Genomic DNA, 22,306 nt, shown 5'->3' with positions numbered 1-22,306 from the left:
CAAATAAAGAACTTGAAAATAGAAAAGCAAGTGGAATGAATATATTTGGGCAAGATCTGAAGATCTGAAAGTACACTCCAACCTTCATTTTTTTATGTATTCATACAAATTGTGTTCCTTTCTTTACTCTCTCACTGATATATTCCATCAGCAGCTAAATGTGGTTTTCAGCTTTTTGAGCAGGCCTGTGTTCAGTTATTAACGTCTGGTAAGCAGTTCTCTGCACTTCCCTAGAGGTACCAACACTCTCAGAGGAAGTAAGCCCACCAGCATCAGCCACACCTAAGCCCACCCCTCCCAAGGGCTAACTGGCTTTTTAGCCATTTACAAAAGGCAAAAACAAAATCTCACAGGCTCCTAAAGTTTTCAACCCTAAAACTGGCTTCTGTTTCAAATAAGAGTATTTGAAATAAGGAAATTTTTGTTTAAGAGTGCATGGGGCTCCAGAGTAAGGTTGTTTTCGTCTCTAAAGAGATGGTTATTCCCAGAAGAATCAAGAAAAGAGCAGTCATATGCATCGATTTTTAAGAAGACATGTATTTTTCAAGCAAATAATGGATCTAATGGGAACTATAAGCATGTAAGATCTTTGTAATATCAAAATTGTCTTCCTTGATTCCTGGAGCTGGGGACCAATCTGGAAGTTATACCAGTATGAGTGGCCCATTTCCTGGCTCATCCACACTGCTTTTTAAAATCACCAACCTTGCATGAAAAACTATTCCTTCCCAGTTCCACTTTGCCAAGTGACTGGTTTGATAGGCACCAGACTGAAGAGTGTAGGGCTATAGAATTTAAAGTCAGTTGAATTATATCATTCACCTTTTTCTTTCATTAACAGGAAATATTTCAAGCCAAGGGGCCTTCCTTCAGTAGACATAAGAAAACAGGTTCCTTTCTCTAACTGTTGGAATCGGGCAGGGCCATTCACTTGAAACTACCCAGCTTTGCAGTAAAGGAGTTAAAATCGAATGTCCATTAACTCTTACTCTCTGAGAATTCAGGAAAGTTACCTACCCCGGTATATATCTTCTCCTGTATATATTAAGCGACAGGTTGCAAGTACTCCATAGGACATCTGAGGGGGTTTACCAAAGAAATAGGACATAGTACCCAACCCCCAAAAGTCATGCTTGTGTAAGCTGTTTGGGGAGGTAAAACAACGAAATAACGAGAGAACATTTTATGATGCAATCCGTCAGGTGCAAATGGCAAACTGCAGACTGAAGGCTACAATCAGGAGACAGCAGTCACAAGGACAAGGAGGCTAAATCAGAGGATTCTCAGACATGGCTTCTGAGCTTGGCTTTAAGAGACAGGGATGTGATTCGGATGAGGTACAGGAGGCAGTAGGGGCACGTGTGTAGAACGTCCCAACTTGGAAAACCTGTTTCGTTTTTTAATCAAGTCTTTAAACCTTGTTCTTTCTGATTCAGTTCTAGCTAATGAAATCTCACCTGAGTCTTTGGGGATGTTAAGTCTTCAATTAGCAATTTAAGTAACAAAAAGAACTCTGGACACTGAAGATCAATAAATTTTAGGAATAAAGTTGGAGAGAGAAGAACACTATAATGTAATCTTCTGTTTAGCTGTGATTAAACTTTTATTTGTACAAGTCCTTTTTGAGATACCTGGACCTGGAAAGTTGAATATGTATATCCTATAAATATAAATTCTAAAGGCCTTTCATAATAATTATGACACAAAAGAATTCAAATTAATTTCTGTATTTGAATTTGGATTTCTAATTCAAATTAATTATAGTTTTAGAAGATAAAGACCTCTATAGCTAGAAAGATCTTACAATTATCTTTTCCTTTGTGCATAAAATAAATGAATCTATCTGTAAAATAGGGATCAGGATAATTCAAGTTGTTGTCTAAGGATAAAATGACATGTATTTTAAGTTACTTAGAACAGTCGCTGGCACTAAAAACATGCCATAGATGACAGTCGTTGTTACATCCACACATGAAAGCCAAGAGCAAAGCAAGGGATCTGGGAGAAGTGGGGGTGCTGGGCAGAAACATAAGGCACCATGAGACCAGTGGCTGCCAGAGCTCATGGCAGAATTTTGCAGAGGCAAAGCAGGTCAACACTATTAAATATGGCCGAGATGAGAAGGGCAAGAATGTGAGAACATTAAAGCAGCTTCAGCAGAGTTGCCAGGCTGAAGCCACACTGAAAAGCAGAGAAGTGCCAGAAGAGTGTGAATAGGCAGCCAAGCTCAACCTCAGGAAACAATAAATAAAGACCAGAAGGAACTAGCCCTATGTGAGCATTTTGCCCCTCTTGTCCTTTTTTCTTGTTATCAAGGAATTTTCTGTAGTGTTTTTAAACCCAGTTTGAAAGAGTTTGGGATATGTTAGAGACAGGAGAAAATTAAGAGCAGGTATTACCTCTTCCTGCAGCTGCAAGGGCTATATCCTGGCCCTACCCCATAACCCTAAGGAAACCAAACACGGTCTCCCCAGTAGTGAGGTTTCCAGAGTTCACCGGGCACTGCTTGCTCTCTAGCACATGCTGTTTGGCTGGTTGGCACACCATGAACCCAAGCAGCATCCAGCAAGCAGTCACTCCCAAGACCAGGAGAAATAATTCCACTTCTCTAAGAGGACAAACTTTCACTAGTATCTGACTCCAGACATAGTGACCTTGTATTCTTAGTGCAGTGTTTGTGGGGTACTCGGTATTTATCTCATAATGTCTTTCATTGGTGCGTTTCAGTCAAGGCAGCTAGAAATGATTCTGTATTTGTATCACTTTGAAATGAAATACTATTATTTCTTTTGGACAGATGTATTAAAAAGATGCCTCTCCACTTGAAGCAACAGCTTTCTGGGCCATACAGGATACGTTGCTCTGGCATTTCTTTCCAGGTCTGAATAATGCTAAAATTCAAGCCCATCCAGCTGTAAAAATTCTAAGATGAGAACCTCATGCTGAGGAAGAACGTTTTAAACTTCAAAGGCATGGACTTCCCTCAGGCAGCATACCAGTCTGTTATAATGGGAGAAAGAAATGAAGAGGTAATACATGGAAAAGTGTTCCAGCTAGTTTCACTGGATTCAGTGTTCAGGGAGAGAAATGTCACATGAACAGTGTTCAGGGAGAGAAATGTCACATGTTGCAATGCACATGCAATCACCTGTTTTTGTTTTTTGTTTTTTGGCCTTGCTATGCAGCTTGCAGGATCTTAGTTCCCCAACCAGGGACTGAACCCAGGTCACAACAGTAAAAGTGCTGAGTCCTAACCACTGGGTCACCAGGGAATTCCCCCACATGCAATCACTTTTATTCCTAACTAGTATAGGTAACATTTTAGGTATTTGGTTAATATAGCTAAATCTTTGGTTAAAACAGCTAAATCATACATATTGTGAGAAATTTTCTCATTACCACTTTAGGAGATACTTGGAGATTTCTGTGTACAATGTAACCCACTGTCATCAGGATCAAGGAATACCTAGGAATGTTTTTGCACAAAACAAAATGAAACAAAACAATCAGAATATTTCAATTCTGGATTTTTGATACTTTATGAGACTGAATCATTTGACTCTGTGAAAACATTATATTGGGTTGGCCCCAAACTTTCTGGCCAACCCAATACCATCGCATGAGCTAGCACACAAGATTAGGAAGACTTTCCAGGTGTGTTGATACATATAATTAGCACTTCTTGGATTAACTGAAGTGCTGGTTCTTCTTGAAAACCTTCCATGTGTATATCCAGCCATCACTCCCCCCGTATCTTCCTGTGTCTGGTTCATGTGTCTTCCTCTTAACAGGGGACTAAATCAAAGGATGTTGACAGGAAATACAAGTCTACTCTTCAGTGTCTCAATGCTTGCTGTCATGGATACACAGTAATGAGCTCTATTTATTTCATAATGGAGGATGTGGATTAATCTACCTATTAAGGTGAACTTGCTCTGACGTGGAAGCCTTTGAGTAAATACATATTAACATTACTCTAAAAAAAATAGGGTTTATAAACATACCAATGAGAAACACTACAAATTATTGCTAAAATTGCTGTAACAACAGCATTTTATGCTTTCATTAAAAGACTGGAAAGAACCCTCTGTTTTCAGATTTCCTATTCAGTTGTCATTCATTTGTGTAGGATGGTGTGTAGCTGGGAAATGAGGAAACCAGGGGGTTCTGTTGGGGATATGTTAAACACAGCTTTTAGGCGCTTAAGTGCGGAGAAATAGCTGCTAGGCAGCTGGATATATGTCTGGAGCCTAGATTAGTCTTTGGGTGTTGAGATTATGAAATGTTTTCCTTTTCTATTCCTCTATTTACAAATATCTCCAATGAGTATATTGTACTGTTATAGTCAGAGAAATGTTTGTATAGTTGAAGACTCTAGGAAGGTTGGCATCAAGGGAGCAATCTTCTGAGGTTCCCTTGTCTTGCCCCCCAAAACTAAGGAAAACGAGGTAAAAATGGTGGGCAGGGGGGTCTTTGGTATTGAAATCTGGGAATGGTGACATCCACAAATCCAAGTTCCCAATCACAAAGCACTGTAGCCCTTCAAGCTCCCAGATTTATGCAAGTTGTGTTTGTTTTTTTTTTTAAACAAACTAAAGAAACTGACCCTGTTATGTATAATAACCATAATTCATTCTGTAAAGCTATTTTGATAAGTCGGACAGCCAAGGGGAATTCACTAAGAAATACTGTCATAACTTTACCTTAGAAATATAAATACTGTGCAAATATGTTCTGGTTTAGAAGGTTCTGTTCTTCTTCCCTAAGACTGGACTGATAGTAAGCCTGCACAAACGACGACGCCTGTTTCTGTGTGTTAGGAAAAAGCAACTGATGAGAGGGAAGCCCCCACTTCTCCTGTCCATCTGAGGGGGTGGGAGGGGCAGGTGGATCAGAGAAGAGCAGACTCTGCAGTAGAAACTTAGGTGAGTTTGTGTGTGTGGTGTGTGGTGTGTGTTGAGCACAACTCAGATGGGACAACAGATCAGAACACCCCACCCACTGTAAGAAGAGGGAGCCTTGGTGATGAGGTGGGACAGACAACAGCTGGCATGTCCTTCGTGTTGATGATGTTCTGAGAACAGACTGAGTCTCTGACAGCTGATCTGGTATCAGTGGCTTCCATCCCAGAGAGAATATCCTGTTGGGAGACTGGACGGTAGAGAAAATTGATGCCACTTCCTTTCTGGTCCACTGAATGCAATGCATAGGCCTATTCTGCTCTTTGTGAATATCTATGAGTAGGCAACTTTTTTCTGTAAAACCCCAGCGTGAACGCAGTGGTAGCAATATGGAAGTGAATGTGTGTACTTGTGTTCCAATAAAACTTGTGGGCAGTAGTCTGTCATCCCCAAAACTAAATCAACAGCCCCACGTGGGTAAGTTAGGAAGGTATTAAAATAAGCTGTTTCCCTAACTTGTAACACCTCCAACTAATTCATGGGCTATCTAGACCTGTTCCATGAAGAAAGATGCTTATAAATTCTAATGCAGTCTTATTATGCGACTATATGGATGAATATGAGAAAGGACCATGAAGACATACTCATTTATAACTCCCTAAAATTGATCTAACAATGCTTAAATATAAAGTTTTTCATGTTTTTCCTATCAAGCATACATTTTTCTGCCATTTGGTTGGGGCCTGCTATATACTGCTCACAGACAGTATTTTGTGAGACTCACAAGTTGTTTCATATTGGCTTTTAAGATGCAGACTTGATGAAAAAGAGCAAATGGTCAAGGCATTATGGTATTTTATTTATGACCATAGATGACACCAAATTGTCACTTCTAACTATACTTATCACAGGGAAAGCCTTAATAGAAAATTGCTTTTAATATAGTTGAGTGAATTGGTATTAAAAAAAAAAAACCTGTATCAAAGAGCATATTTTGTTTGAGTTCAAAAACTGGAAACACTCAGAAAACAAAAATGGACCTCTATGGTCATGTAGAACAATGTGCCCAATTTCTGGCACTGTGTGCTCTTAATACTGTGAGAGGTGGTTTCTATCTACCTAAGTAGAGCAGTGCAATTACTGCTGAAGAAATACTGGTGTGACCTGGATTGGTGCGTGAAGGCAGTTCAGCCAGGCTGACAGCCATGGCGCCACTGCAGACATGGAGCCTTTGCCAGGGTATCTGTCAATTTGGCTAGACTTGAACACAAAGGGAGTGGAACGGCAGAGCCTGGTGGGCCCCGTGATCTGCACAGGAAACACTGCCTACCTAGACCAGAGCAGACAGAGGAAGGCCCCACACTCACATGTACACGGGAACGCTGGCAGGTCTAGATCAGAGAAGAACTTACAAAGGATCAAAACTAAAGCCTCAAAATATTCATCCTACCCAAACTTCACCACCTAAACTTATTTTGAGTGAAAAGAGAAGATTATAGCAAATTTCTTGTCCAGATTTATCACTTACATGGCTTGGACTTAAAATTTTAATGCTTTCTAAAAAATAAAATCCCACAATTTTATGCCCAAACTTATGGCTGCATTTATTCTTAACAGTATTTACAAGAAACTGCACCACACACACACACCTTTAGAGCTATCTGGAAAGGCCATCCTGGTTGGCTCTTCAGCTGGGCTTTGAAGAACAGGTAAAAACTCTGATTCTCAAATTGAAACAGAGGAAAAAGTATTTCAAGTTGAAGGAATACTGTCCAAAAAGACCAGTAAGTGGATTGTGTTGGAACATCATGTGTGAGATATGAGGCTAGAAAGATCCAAGGAAGAATTATGCGTAAAATGGAAACCAAAAAAAAACATTGTTTTCTACTTGCCTACCATAAATTCTTAATAACTATACTAAAGAAATTACTTTTTAAAAAATCTTACTCTGTCAAAGCTGAGTTTACATTCATTTACTGCTTTACTTTTATCAAAAATAAAAAAAATCGGTGCTTGTAACAAGAAATTATTCATATTTTCTAACTACCTCATAATGAGTCAGCCATGGCTTTAATTCATTCTATGCTAGAAACCTCATCCAACATATCCACTGGGAAAGGACATCACAAACTTCACACTTCAGATTGACCTGTGTCCCACTAAAAGCTGCTTGGCTCTGGTAATTCTTCCAGCAGCTCTAGTAGCCAAGCCAGAAAGCCAGAAGCTGCAGTATCTTCCTCTCCTCCCATCGGGTCATGTCAATGCTCTCTCTTAGAAGGCAGAAATTCCAGTTTTTCTCTCCATACTAACTGCCACAACTCAGTTAGTCCCTCTACCTCTTAAGCTTCTACAATTCTCTAATCAGTCTCTCTGTTTTGTCCTTACAGTCCACCCTCTGAGCTTCCACCAGCATGTTACAAGACAAAAATCCAAACTCTTACCACAGTCTGAAATCCTACAGCAGGCTCCAAGCCAAATGTCTTTACCTTCACCACTAGGCTCCTGCCTATCTGTCCAGCCCTCACATTATATATACTCTCCTTGCCCTAGCCCCAGACTCCTGTGGTTTTCACCTGTTCCTTCCAGACCCCACCAACACCTCTGCAGAGGCTATGCTGTTTGGTTACAATATCCTGCTGTTCTCAGCTGGAGATTCTCAACTTAAGGCTTGATTCGGATGCCACTAGTTCTAGGAAATTTGACAACCTCCTCCTATGAAGTTATTTCTCTCCTTTGGCTACTGTAGCACTTGGGGCAGCACTTACCACTGTACCACATATATTTCACTTTGGTTTCCAGAGTTAAGACTGAGAACTTCCCAAATCTAAACCTACCAAAATATTTGCAGACTATTATACCTACATTAATATCAAGGATTGGTTAACCATTATCCATTATTAACAATAACTAACTCTGAAAACCAAACCCCGAAACCCAACAAGAGTTAATAGTCATACCAAGTGCTAACTGATCTCAAGGAAGCTTAATTATCAGGATAATCTGTCTGTCTAGTCCCATACCAGTTAGGATTAACATTTATCCACACCGTGTTTTAGTATGCAAATCAGCTACTGTTCAGATTGCAGCTTAATCGAAAAAGGCATTTCAAAGATTTCCAAATGCCAATCTCAAGGGAAACTTCCAGTAAAATGAGTGCTGGATTCATTTTACTGTATGTGTATTTTTAAAATAAATGTGCAAAGACCACTACTAACTTTCAACAGACAGCCTGTTAACAGTTATATCCTCAGCTAACCCAGCCCATGAGCTCTTGAAGGGCAGGGATGCCACCACCTTTCTATTCCTAGTACATTCTAGGTACTAAAGAAAAGTTTACTGAAATGACAATTAATTCATCCATTTAAATTGAGTGAGTCATACGTAGAAGTAAAATGCACATGAATTGCCAAGTGACAAAGGCAGAAAGCAAGGTAAAGCTAATTAAGGTTCTTAGATCTTATATTTATTGTTTGCCACCAATTCATTTCACTGAGAAGCTGTTATATGGCCAGTGCTCACTTTACTTAGGTACTATATGAAAGAGATCAAAACTTGAAATGACTTCACAAAGATTACCCATGTAAAAGATGTACCTTGCATGGGTATGAAAGGTAAAAAATGTGTTTTATCCTTGTGGGTGTGGTTACTGCTATTAAATGAAGTCTGTGTCCTGAGGGGGTAGGTTTTTTAGGTTGCCTGGTTTCAGGCTGTTCCATTTCTGGGTCATGCAATGCCCAGCAAAAATCTGACAGAACATGCTAAGCCTTGTTCCTCTGCCGCCAGTTTGAATCATTTGAGGATTATCTACCTAGTTGGTCAATTAAAGCTCCTTTTCTTCCCTGATATTTAATCACTTTGAAGTCAAAAAAACTTCATGAGGTAGTCTAACAGGGAAAAATCACATAAGTTAGTATTGTTAGGGACTCTAGCAAGTCCCAGGGCCAGGAAATGGGGAAAAATTTAAAATTTAGATACTAGCGCATTTGAATTATCCATGCTAATTCTGATAGTATGCTATGTAAAATACATACACAGACCCTAATTTGTTGTTTTACTATGGGAAATCTGTTATACAGATGTAGTATATCTGAATCGTACATTTCACTTCTTTTTAAATCACAGATTCAATGTACTGTGAGTACTGCCTAATTTCTGTATCTTCAACATCCATATGATTTTAATGTTAACAGTCCCAACTGGAAGAACATTAACTTATGAAAATAAATCATTCTGGGGGAAGGTTTAAAATCTGAACAATAAGATAGGCACATTTATTTCATATGAGTCATACTCTGAACGTAAAATGCAAAGCAAAAGATTGACGTGCACTTCATATTTCAAGTCCTTGTAACAGAGAAGAAAACTCATTACAAAACTTAGATATGATACATCACCATCATTAAAGATAAAGTTGATTAGACAATGGTTTCCATGTACATTTGACTAGCCTTAAAGAGTAAAGCAGAATACACTGCAGATATCTCAGGTCCTTATATTAAACTGTTTCAGTAACAAGACTCAAAGAATAGGTATCTTTCCTATCGTTCACAACAGTACTGCAGTGCTAACAGTGCAGTTTAATATTGCTGATAAAAACTAGAGAGCGATTTATCCTCACAGTTTAAAAAATTAAGAATAATTATAAAATGCAAAATTCAGTGACTTCAGGAAGAATTAAACATGTAAGAATTTGAGACCCGTTTCTGTTTCAGAGAGAAATATTCAACAGGAAAATGTATTTCTAATTTTGAATTTCTGGCCCAAATTTGCCACACACTCAAAACAAATTACCTATACCTCATCCAGCTATTACAAAAACTGATGGCATTCCAGGAGAAAATCTATCTATTTCTCTAGCACGCCCAGTGAAGCAGAACAAGGCAGAGGACAATGGTGGAAGCAGGAGAGGGGCAGGCTCCGGGCTGTGCTGCAACCTAGGCCCCAAAGCTGCAGATACACAAAGAGTAAAGGTCAGCACAGAATCTTCCACTTATACTCTGCTTCATAAACCATCGTTTAGGTTTGGGGCTTTTTTATTCTTTAAGTTTACCACTCTATACTTCATAAGAAAGATTTTTTTAAAGTACACATAAAAAGACATTAAGAAGTAGTAAAATTCAGATATTCAGGTGAGGTACTTAGATTTATATTTAGGAGATGACTTTGTCAAGGTGATACTTGACAAAGTATGTATTGATATTTAACTCTAAAAGAAGGCATAACACATTAACATAATCTGCTATAAATATCAGCCCAACCAGTCTTAAATTTTTTTGACTCCATGACTAAGTGTTAATTACAGACATGGCTACCCTACCCTAGAATGCCACTCCACAGCCCTGTATTAATTGTGCTAGACCAAAGACTCATACCAAAAAACAAAAGAAGAAGAAAAAGGCAACCATTTACACTTACTAAGAAAAGCAAACATTTACTTCAAATTGCAGTATAGGCTTTTCAATCACAAAAAGAAAGAAAAGAACAGTGATCTGACAGTGGTCACATCCTGTGCAAAAAACTTGAGATACAAAAATGGTAACACAAGGTAGCTGAGCTGCTTACACTGCAGGAAAAGGAAATACAGTAGCTGAAATATGGCACTCCTGGGAATCAACTTCTAAACCAAACAGAATGCCTTTGAAATGATTAAATTTATTTGTGTATTAGTAAGAAAGCCCCACCACCATAAATAGTACAATATTTAAAAATTAAAAAAAAAATCATATTTATCTAGGATAGATTGTATATTTGAACTGTTAGACCTCTTTAAGTGCAGAAGGTGGTTCAGGTTTTGCTTCTTTTTTAAATTAAATAACTGCCCATACACTTTACGAAGTTCCACTCAATCGCAAAAGCCAATTTCAATCAAGGAATATGTTATCAAAGTTGCATAATTTCATTTGGGACTGTCAGCAGGTTAAAGTCTCAAATCAAGTCTTCAACACTCATTTTTAGTCAATAAAAAGTTCAAAAGTTCTCAAATCTTCATTATCCTCTTGAACTTGCCCTTCTAAATGATCCTCAGACTGCAATTCCTAGTTTGCAAATAAAAGAATGCAATATGCATCATACTTCAAGAAAAGACGACGATGTCGAGCTAACAGGCTTCTGGATCTTCTCCCTGCTCCTTTCAACCTTCTTGATAATTTCTGCCACTATGCACACTGACGAGGTGAGACCCAGAAGAAACAGCAAATCTGCAAGAGAAAGTAAGTTGGGTTTTACAATTCTTTAAACTTACAGTTGCAGAGCTTAATAACTTATGTTTTTCTAGCATTTTACCACAGCTTTTAAAATACATTATTTCTCAACCATTCCACAAAGTAGCCACAATCGGCCTGAAATTAAAATCTTGAAATTAAACTAGTTCAACTCTAAGGTAAACTTTAACTTACAGCAGAAAAATACAGTGATTCATAAATATCCAAATTACCTTTAAAAACCCAAGAATTAGAACTAGCATTATCATAAAATGCGTCCGTTCTCACACTTACATAGGAAGATTAACTTTTAAATGTACTGTATGGTGATGCATTTAATGCACAGTCTGTGAAAGAATAATGACTGTCTTCACATCAGCTTAATAAAACTCTCTGCTATTAGGGCTATTTCATAAAATAAGAATGTGCAAATTAGCAAATAAGAATAGGCAAATGTTAGTTTAACAATCAAAATGGTAATTTTAAAGAAGAGCCATTTGGTTTTCAGTGAGCTTAAATCTAGTTTTTTCTTCATACAAGATTAAAAAGTTATAAACTACAATTACTCTGTAACACGTTTTGATTTGCTATCTTTCAGAATCACCAAATATGATTTTGACAAGTGACAACCTACAAAAAATTAACAAGAAAAAAATTACAAAAAAAGTTTAAAACCTAGAGTTGGGAGAGTGACTCCCCTAAACATTTCCAAATGAGAAAACAGAGCACACACATTTTTCAAAGCAAGCCACTTATTTCACTTTTTAAAAGAAAATTCTTCTTAGAACAAATGCATGAGAAAATACAACTCATTTATAATATGTAAATTATAAAGATAACATTTCCCTTACCCAGTATACTTAGGCTCTCGGTCTGAAAAACTTTCTGAAGTGGAGGAAAGTAAATAACTAATAACTGTCCCATGATGGATCCAAGAACTGCGTAGCAAAACATTTTATTACTGCAGAGTCCGATCTCAAACACAGATTTGGTCTGTTGGCAGAGCACAGAGTTCAGTTATTACTCCTTGGTCACAGAAACAACTTCTTTATTATTACACTCACCTCCAGTTTTTAGTAAGCTGGACTGAATTCTACAATAGTAGTACCATGAAATCTCTAAATTTTAACTATTATTTTGGAATAATTTAGATGGAATAGGGTAAATTTTAAAGCAGCTTCTCTTCATCAAGGGCTTTAAGAGTGATGCTATTAAAAAAATAAAGACCACAGAAACTTCCTTTAGTCCTCCAAAGCATAAGAAACTTTATTTGTATATGATAATTTTGCTAAATCATTTCTATCATTCATTAAGGTACATAATCTAAAAACCTTTCTCGAAGAATGGACTTAGTTACGTGTGTAGTGAAAAAGTAAAAATGCCTTTCATAAAACAAAAACCAAATACTAAAGCTTCTTCAAAAATTAGTCTAAGTTAATGACAATTCACTGTACTTGGAAAGTTCTAGCACGGTGAATGGTAATAGATATAGTTAAGGATTTATATGGTGCTCTTAAATTGAAATGAACAGTCAGGCCTCAAATGTAGCTAGTTTCCAAGAACAACATGCTCTGAAAAAGTACCATTAGGTTCTAGCCCATTATTTTCTAACAAAGCATTTCAATCAAGAGAAGGTAATCCAGGGCTTCCCTGGTGGCGCAGTGGTTAAGAATCCGCCTGCCAACGCAGGGGACACGGGTTCGAGCCCTGGTCTAGGAGGTTCCCACATGCCGCGGAGCAACTAGGCCCGTGCGCAACTACTGAGCCTGCGCTCTAGAGCCCGTGAGCCACAACTACTGAGCCTGCATGCCTAGAGCCTGTGCTCCGCAACGGGAGAAGCCACCGCAGTGAGAAGCCCGCGCACCATAACCGAGAGTAGCCCCCACTCGCCGCAACTAGAGAAAGCCCACGCGCAGCAACGGGGACCCAACTCAGCCAAGGATAAATAAATTAATTTTAAAAAAAAAAGAGAGAGAAGGCAATCCACCTTAAGATAAAGCATGGGAAGAAAAGAAAATTTTAAATGTCCTAAGCTTTGACACACTGATGGAAATAATGAGAAAAAGTTAATATGCACAAAACTGTTCCTGGACTTCTAACAATACTTGCTTCTATAATGAGGCTAATACCATCTTAGCAGAAGCCATGAGCTTTGTCCTATCCTCAGATAATGTTAACTTGAACCTATCATATAGCTACAGATAATAAGAAAATGAAAAGAAGAAAAATCAGGTGATGACACCTGTGATTTACTTTGATGTCCTAGCCAAAGTTAAGGCTTATCTCCCCAAATGCCCCATCCCTCTTAGGACACATTTTGGAGGCACATGTTTGTAGGAAGGCTATATCCGGGGCTGTAACCATGGCTACAAAAGCAAGCAAAGCTAAAAACCCTGCCCACTTACAACTAGAGAGTACCCTATCCAATTGGATTAGTCAGCTAAGATCACCTAAGCATACCTGGGATCTGGAACTTAGTGCATTGAACATGTCAAAAAACACAAAGCATGTGAAGGTCATTGTTGTATCCCGAGGTGTTATCACATTGTCTCGCAGCTGTCGAGAGGAAAGAAGATTTTCAGCTGGCTGAATTTAATGAACAAATACTACATGCTTTTAAAGGGTTAATATTTTCTTCCTCTCAGAATGAAATAGCTTTAGTTTAAGATATAAAACATATAAGCAACCTAAATTTCCCACACGCCATTTAAATAAGTCATCTAATGAATAGCTGTAGTCTACATAAAGTAAAAAGTCTTTTCCCAAACCATAAACTGGATATTAAAAGAACTTTTTTTGATGACATGAAAGTAGCTATATTAAAGACTCAGATTTTCTACCTTCTTCCCAAATTTTCATGTTAATTTTTATTGTATCTGATACTTCCCTGCAGATTTAAATAACTCTAATATATAAATCAGGAATTCTATTAACCCATAAATACTGAAATCAAACTATTTTTAAATGTTTTTATTCTATTTTTGAAAAAGCTCTCCTAACTTCCAGCCTTCTGCTTAATACACAAAAATAACCGAGTCCTACTGTACAGAATGAATATTAATAAAGCAGCTTATCCAGTGAGTATACCTCCCGCCAGAAGACAAACAAAGTCCCACAAACAATGATTATTGAGGAAACAAGTATTTTAAGTATCAGGTTTTTGGTCAAAATGCTGTCCTTCCAGTTGCGTGGAGGTTTACGAATGACATCTTTATCCACTGGTTCTACTCCAAGGCTTCAAAACAAACAGAAAAGTGAATTAAAGTTTTAAGTAAGATTTGGATTTATTACATTCACAACTTCATTGACCTCAATTATCCCGGAGACGAAATGTCTTCTTTTGGAAACAAAATGTTGAATCATGAAGAAAACCTTGGCTATGATCACTTGAAAATAACCAAAGTTTTATCACTCTTTCCTTTTTTGTTTACTTGGCACAGTTTGGGAGGGGACTGACAATCAAATTCAAAAAATTGCCCAATTTCATTTACATATAGCTTTACTTATTCCAAATATGGCCTGAAGTATATGACCTACCAACTGGACTTTGAACTATCTTTCATGCAAGGAAGTTTCAACTAGGATAATTTGTTGTAATGGTCACTGACATGTATCACTCTGTGTTGGGAAAGCAACATCTAGGGCCCCATTATTATACAAGAAGATACTTAGATGCTTAGGTCCTTCAATACTTTCCCAAAGTCTCTAAGACTGACAACAGAACCTTGGTAACAGCACTAAAGCCAGAGATTTCTCCATTACAACCTATTCTAAGAAACAAAAAGCTTACTTCGAGGACGGGGACTGCAACTGTTCCCTCCTCTGTTCTCAACTTAAGGCTGGGCATCTGACAGCCTAAAAGCTCAGATCATAATGCATGAATGAGCACTCCAAGAGAATAAATGATATGCTCACATCACACAATTTATAACAAACACGATGCTGCAGAGATTTCCAACGCTATCCGTGATGAAGTCTTAAGAGTTTAATTATCAGGATAGCATGCCATCCTTGTCTTTCTAATTTACATGAGAAAACTCTCACCTCTGAGCTGGAGGTCCATCCATAATAATATTGATCCACAAAATCTGCATGGCATTGAGAGGATTGGGAAAGTTCATTAATGTAGCCAGTGAGATTAAAGTTAACGCTGCTATACTCCTATCGAAAGAAAGAGTCATTTTAAAAAATGTGTCAGCATAGTATAATTATTGCTAATTTTATGAAATCACTGTCTTAGCATTTAAAACTCTCATGTTACTACTGTTCTTTTAAAGGAAGCCCGTATTTCCAAGTAAGCTACTGCTTCATTAGCGTGAATATTTTGAAGCTAAGAGTTAACCCTTATGATCCACAGCATTTTAATAAAGGACTTTCAAATAGAGGAAGAATTTTTTTAAATTGAGTTCAGATAACAGTTAATAGTTTCAATGATATTTTTGTAACTGTTTTTTGACTACAGAAAAGCCCTTCTACTTTTGGAAAAATATACCAAGAAGAAACATTAAAATTTGACACCCCTTTCTTAGTTATTTCAGGAGCTATTAAATAAGCCACAAAGGTTTATATATTTTGATGATGATAAGACAAATAATTATCACATTTAGAACCTCTTTATCATGCCATTTTTAAATTTAGGACAGAATTCAATTTTCACACTGGAAAACTTTTACATACGAACAACCCTCAAAAATAGAGCCCAGAAGCTTGTGGGCATTCTGCTTGAATTCTACTTTGCAAATAATTTATCTGTAAGACCCATAAGTTTGTCACAACTTCTTACAACTTACGTGCTCAGCTGGAATCTAACAAAATTTTTAATGTTATTATAAATCCCTTTACCCTCCTCAATTGCAGACCTGAAAGTTAAAAATAAAATTAGGTGAGAAAATATTATCACAGAAAAATGAGGATACGTCAATACTGTGGAACTAATTTTGAAAACAAATTTCCAACTAATAAAACACATACATCAATAAGAGAATCTATTATTTTCTTCACATAATTAAAACTAGAAAAAAAAAAAGGAAACACTACTGTGGCAAGTAATTGAAGTCTGGCCTGCTACACTCTACCCGAACTAATTTCACAACACAGTAATTTTTATTCTTAAAAAGACATTTCAACATTAAAATCACATCTTGTGTTTCTACACAAGAGACAATAATACACATTTATAACACTAAAATAATGATCTTCTTTACCCCTCCAAGTTTATTTTTCTTCAAGATACAAGATGCATGCATGGTAAGGGGTTAATTTAATGTAGGTCAGAAATTAAATGGCAATGAGACATATAAAACTTATAGAATTTAAGCCATCTGTTGCTCCTACACACAATTAGAGATATGTTGTACCAGAATTATAAAAAGAATATGCTTTACAAAGATTCACGTAAATTCTCTCATTCATTTTGCTCAACCTAGGAAAATATGTGTTTTATAAACATATTGCCCTATCTTCCAAGATTTTTATACAATTCTAAGAATGGAAATTAAGTATCTTATATCTTTTTAAGAGCCTAGCAATTCTGGGTCCTGAGGGCCCACATGCTCCACTTGAGGCCACAATGGGTTAATGAGGCACACAGGGCATCACTGAACTAAGACTTAGATCATTCAAGAGGTGATTACCTCCACCTGAACACTGTGAAACAACCAGCAGGTACTGCAGAAGAATCTTAAAGCAATTAGAAACTGTGGATCAAACAAATCTATTCAAATGATAAATTGCATCATTAGTAACATGAACAATTCCTGACATAAGGAAACAGATATGGATGGGATCTTTATTTATAATACTTACTGTAAGGCCAGGCACATGCTTATTCCTGTGAGCCTGAATTTAACTAGAATAAAGGCCACATGAAGGTTCACTGCTGTATCACAACACTAGTGGCCAGGAAATGCGACACTTGGCTGGTACTCAGTATTATTTCTTAAATGAATAGCCCTGCCATTTATTATGTCCATTCCATACAAATAATTTTCCCCCAAACTACACACTAGTACACAAAATAAGATTAATTAATCTAGTAAAAAAGTTTAGTTTATCCAATGTCTAAAACTGCTAAACTCTTTTCTATGAATGGGGTGCAAGAAAGGATGGGAGGAGACTCTGCGATGTGCATTCATTGAAGGAAAACTTACATGATGGTTTGGAAATCATCATCCACCAGGATCATGTCTGCTGCCTCTTTGCAAACATCTGTGCCAGTCTGACCCATTGCAACTCCAATGTCTGCAGCCTTCAGAGCGACTGCATCATTTACTCCATCTCCTGTCATGGCCACAACCGACCCGTTCTTCTGCAGAGACTGGGGGCGGGAGGGGAGAAGCGGGAGGGAGGAGTTCTGATTAAAATGTTGCTTCCACACAGATAAGGGGATAAACAAATCCTCTCTCTTTTTCTTTCTCACATAATTAAAGACTGGAAATAAAACAATCACTTTTTCAATAAACTTCAATAAATATATGGAGGTCTTAAGATAAAGCTTAGAAAAAGCTGCCATTAATATTTCCATGTGTGAAAATTCTGTGTGTGAAGCCTGATGAAGAGTCAATTACACAGTTGTTCTCAGGGAAATTTTGTCTCCCAGGGGACATCTGGCAATGTCTGGAGACATTTCTGATTGTCATGACTTCAGGGATGCTACTGGCATCTAAAGGACAGGAGCCGGGGATGCTGCTAAACTTACAACACACAGGACAGCCCCTCACAATGAAGAATTATCCAGCCCACAGTGTCACAGTGCCAAGGCCGAGAAACCGTGACCTCAGTACCATGGAGCACTACTGTGATTAGTAAGTCCATGAACTGATGGCACCATGTCAGCTGCTTTGTATGTATTTGACTAAGATAAATAATCACAGCCCTTTAAACACTGTTCACACTCTCAAAACATTTTTTTCTTGCTGTGCTTATTCAGTTTCTAAGTAATTATTCCTATTCACACCGGGATGATTTGGCTATAGCCTCCTGTCAGAACATATTTCTACATTATTCAAATGTTTAAAGAAGGTTGTATTTGCAGATATTTCCTTAAAGTTTTCTTCTACATCTTCCTCTGCAAACTAAATTCTCTATTAATGTTTCCATCTCAGGCTTTAAAAAACCACCCGTTTTGCTTCACAATACTTCTGACTTTAATGCTCTATCAATATTCGCAGTAGTAATGCAAACATAATGAAAGACAAGCAGTAGCATTTTGGATACAGAGATAAAACAGTGTGATTCTTAGACACCCACCTTAATAATTTTCATCTTGTGCCTTGGACTAGCTCTGTAAAATACCGCAACCTGTTAAAACACGGGACACACTAAAAATCTTCAACATTAAGAAATATCAGAATAACCTATGCACTTATAACTAAGAATATTTTTTAACTTATCAATTTAAACTGTCTGTATTTTGCCACAGAGATCAAACTTAAGAATATGCCATACATTTGTCAGGACACTCATTTGACAGGGTCATTTCAAATTTTTAGGTACTATAAGAAATACACAATCTAAACAATTTACCCAGTTTATCCCATTATGTTTAAGCTCTGAAGAGAAAACAGCCTTATTCTTGAAACGTTCAGAGACAGATAAAGGAAAAACTCTCCTGCATCGGCTTCCTCGACACTGACACAACTAAAATGGCCTCTTCCCTTTGTCCTGTCTTCAGGAGATTTAAAGAACAGCTGCTTCTCAACGTCCCTCGAGCCTTTTTTTGTTAAGCACTATGAAGTGTCTGCGCATGCTCTTCTACTCAGGTTAATCCATCAGGCTCTCTCTCCTCCACTGCGTCTCCACCTGCTTATACCATCTTCTCTCTCCAAAGAATATATTTAATCCCTTTTCCTGATCCCATCTCCTGGTCTCCTGAAACCCTCCCACTGTGCCCCAGTCATCGACAAATCCCCTGGCCCTCCACTCTTACCCACACTGCTCTAACCTAATTTATCCACAAGACAGGGACTGTTCCCACAGTCCTCTCCAATAGCACCACCAGCAGAGCACAGAGGGGGCAGGTGCCCTCCATTCCCTTCTTCAGTCACACATCCTCGGTTCTGAACGTCACAGAAGACTGTACTTCACTCCCTGTGGTCAGTCACTGCTCCCGAGGCCACCCTCCATGTTTCACAGGAATCTGTAACCACTGCCTCCCATCAGTCTTTCCAACACCCCCGAGCCAGGTGACCTTAATACCCACGTAACCCACCGTTCTCTTTCCTACTCTCCTAGAGGACGGGTCCACACTAGTTTTCTCTCCTCATGCTTCCAATTTATCCCCTTCCCCAGCCTCACTCTCAGCTGACAACCTTGTTTCCTGCTTCAAAGAAAACAGAGTCAGGAGAAAACTTCCACAACTCCCACCATCCAGTAGCTGTATCCAGACAGTATCCCTCCTTCTCTCCTTTTACTACAAATGAACAAGGTGAATATGTTTCTAGTGCAGGTCAAATATCCCACCTTCTTACCAATCAGAAATTCTCCCCCCCTTGTATCAAAATTTTTCCCTTGCTGCTGCACCTTTACCATCATTATACAAACATGCCGTTATTCCTTCCATTTAAAGAAAAACAAAACCAAAAACTTCCCTTCCTATCTCAGCTGCTACCCTCCTTTCCCCTTCTCCTTATAAGCGAAACTCCTCTAGGGAGCTGCCTGTACTGCTGTCTCCCATCTCTCTCTTCCACTCTCTCCTGAATCCCTCCTAATTAGGCTGCTACCCCCACCCCTGCACTGAAAGCTCTAATCAAGAGCACCAAAGACTCCCCGCATTGCTGACACCAGTGCCACCTCTCACGTGACTTAATCCCGCACGCAGCCGATTACTCCCTCCTCCAGAGGCGCCCTCTTCTCCTGGCTTCAGGACCACCCTACACTCTCCTGCTCCTCCTCCTACCTCTCCAGCGGCTCCTCTTGTGCAGGTTCCCCCAGGCCTCCCTGAAGTCTACACGTTGGAGTGTTCTAGAACTCAGTTCTTGGGCTCTTTATAATATAAGAGGTCTCTCCCTAGGGGATCTCATCCCACCTTAGAAATCTGGCTTTTATTTATATGCCTTTTTGTCTCTTCTGAAATCCAGATTGATAAAACTAATCCACCTACCTACTCCACATTTGCTCTTGGACATCCCATCTCAGACTTAAACATCCCAAACAGAACCCCTGTTACTTCCCCAAACACATGCTCCCTCACATCCTCTGCCAATGGCAAGTGCACTCTTGCAATGGCTCAGGCTCTAAATCTGGGGAGCCACCCTGATTCCTCCTCTTCTCCCACATGCCACACGCAGTTTGGCCCCATCCTCAAATATATCCACACTTCAACCTCCTTACTCAAACATCGAAACCCAATGCCAACACGCGGGCTTAAAAACATAAGTCAAACCACACTGTCCTCTGCTGAAAGCCCTCCAAAAACCTCCTGTCCCTCTCAGGACAACTGAATGGTGCCCAAGTCTTTTACTGTCCACCAAGCCCCACATGAAGTGCATGCTCCCCGGTTAGTCTTCTCTCCCCACTGTACTACACTGGCCGCCTCACAGTTCCTGAAACATGCCAAGCACACTTCCCTTGAGGCCTCTGCCCTTGTGTTCCCTCGGATATTACACAGCCTGCCCCTTTCATCACACAGGACCTTCTCAGTGATGCCTTTCCTAGGCATGCTGTCTAAAGATCTCATCCTCTCTCTTCCCTGCTTTTGTCAGTGCTCTCCCCTCCTGCTCCCATACTACAGTGATTGTATTGTGTGCTTATCTTAAACCAGTATATTCCCCCCTTTTTAGGTGGAGAAAGACATAAAGATGAAAAGATTATTAACAGAGGAGTTTTCAGTTACCCCCAAGTTTAGTCCCAGCTCTGTGATAAAATGATATAGTTCAACTTTTAGACACTTCTGTGTTTTTTTCTAATACCTAATTTCTTCAGGCCATAATTTTGTGTCACTAAATTTCAATATTTTTACTCAACCAAAAAGAATGACCTGCTAATCCTGGTGCTTTAAGTAGAATTTTTACTCTGTGCAATGTCATACTCCACATGAGTCTTATCTTAGACTATAAGCTCCATGAGGCAGAGATTTTGGCCCTGTACCTCCAGTGCTCTATAAACACATGTAAAATGAATGAATAAATGACTGAATCTTAGGACCATCATAAAGACTATTCCCAAGTTCTCTCCCAATTTTAATAGAGGTCTAAAACAAAAGAGGATTATTTTCTTAGGTAAAAAAATTCAGTTTAACTGTACTATCACATTACTGATTACCCTTAGTTCCTCTAGGTACCATGAATCACATAACTCATATGTGGAAAGCATTCTTCCTTTAAAAAGGTTCAAACTCCATTTGGAAACTCTTTAGCATGTCTTTAAAAAGTACTAAACATACAGATGGTCAAAAGGCACATGAAAAGATGCTCAACATTGCTAATTATTAGAGAAATGCAAATCAAAACTACAACGAGGTATCATCTCACACCAGTCAGGATGGCCATCATTAGGAAGTCTACAAATAATAAATGCCAGAGAGGGTGTGGAGAGAAAGGAACCCTCCTACACTGTTGGGGGGAATGTAAATCGGTGCAGCCACTATGGAGAACAGTATGAAGATTCCTTAAAAAACTAAAAACAGAGCTACCATATGATCCTGTAATCCCACTCCTGGGCACGTATCCAGAGAAAACTGTAATTCGGAAAGATACATGTACCCTAATGTTCACTGCAGCACTATTCATAATAGCCAAGGCATGGAAGCAACCTAAATGTCCAGCGACAAATGAATGGATAAAGAAGATGTGGTATATATATATAATGGAACATTATCAACCATAAGAAAGAATGAAATCATGCCATTTGCAGCCACATGGAGGGAGACAAATATCACATGATATTGCTTATGTGTGGAATCTAAAAAACAAACAAAAAAAACCATCAAAGTGATACAAATGAACTTATATACAAAAGAACTTATATGCAAAACAGAAATAGACCCACTGACATAAAAACCAAACTTATGGTTACCAAAGGGGAAAGAGGGGGAGGGTAAATTAGGAGTTTGGGATTAACAAATACACACTACTATATATAAAATAGATAAGCAGCAAGGACCTACTATATATTGATAACACAGGTAACTATACTCAATATTTTGTAATAACCTATAAGGGAAAATAATCTGAAAAAAAAGATATATATAGGGACTTCCCTGGTGGT

At 38.4% G+C, this 22,306-nt stretch overlaps 1 protein-coding gene across 5 annotated transcripts in view; it reads right to left on the bottom strand.

The window, feature by feature from the left end:
• Positions 1-9,142: 9,142 nt before the first annotated feature.
• The window catches only part of ATP2C1 (ATPase secretory pathway Ca2+ transporting 1), a 104,505-nt gene continuing 91,341 nt past the window's right edge, over positions 9,143-22,306 (bottom strand). For all 5 annotated transcript variants that reach the window (XM_068545903.1, XM_068545900.1, XM_068545902.1 and 2 more), the window contains 8 exons: positions 18,350-18,400; positions 17,251-17,417; positions 15,892-15,960; positions 15,146-15,262; positions 14,189-14,336; positions 13,562-13,657; positions 11,953-12,094; positions 9,143-11,098 (listed from right to left, as the gene is read on the bottom strand). In XM_068545903.1, coding sequence (XP_068402004.1) covers positions 10,968-11,098; positions 11,953-12,094; positions 13,562-13,657; positions 14,189-14,336; positions 15,146-15,262; positions 15,892-15,960; positions 17,251-17,417; positions 18,350-18,400 — 921 coding nt within the window. In that variant the 3' untranslated portion in view covers positions 9,143-10,967. The remainder of the gene's footprint in view (positions 11,099-11,952; positions 12,095-13,561; positions 13,658-14,188; positions 14,337-15,145; positions 15,263-15,891; positions 15,961-17,250; positions 17,418-18,349; positions 18,401-22,306) is intronic.

The sequence above is a fragment of the Eschrichtius robustus genome, chromosome 6 (genome assembly GCF_028021215.1).
Source record: "Eschrichtius robustus isolate mEscRob2 chromosome 6, mEscRob2.pri, whole genome shotgun sequence".
Lineage (NCBI taxonomy): Eukaryota > Metazoa > Chordata > Mammalia > Artiodactyla > Eschrichtiidae > Eschrichtius > Eschrichtius robustus.
This window is presented reverse-complemented; position numbering and strand designations above follow the sequence as displayed.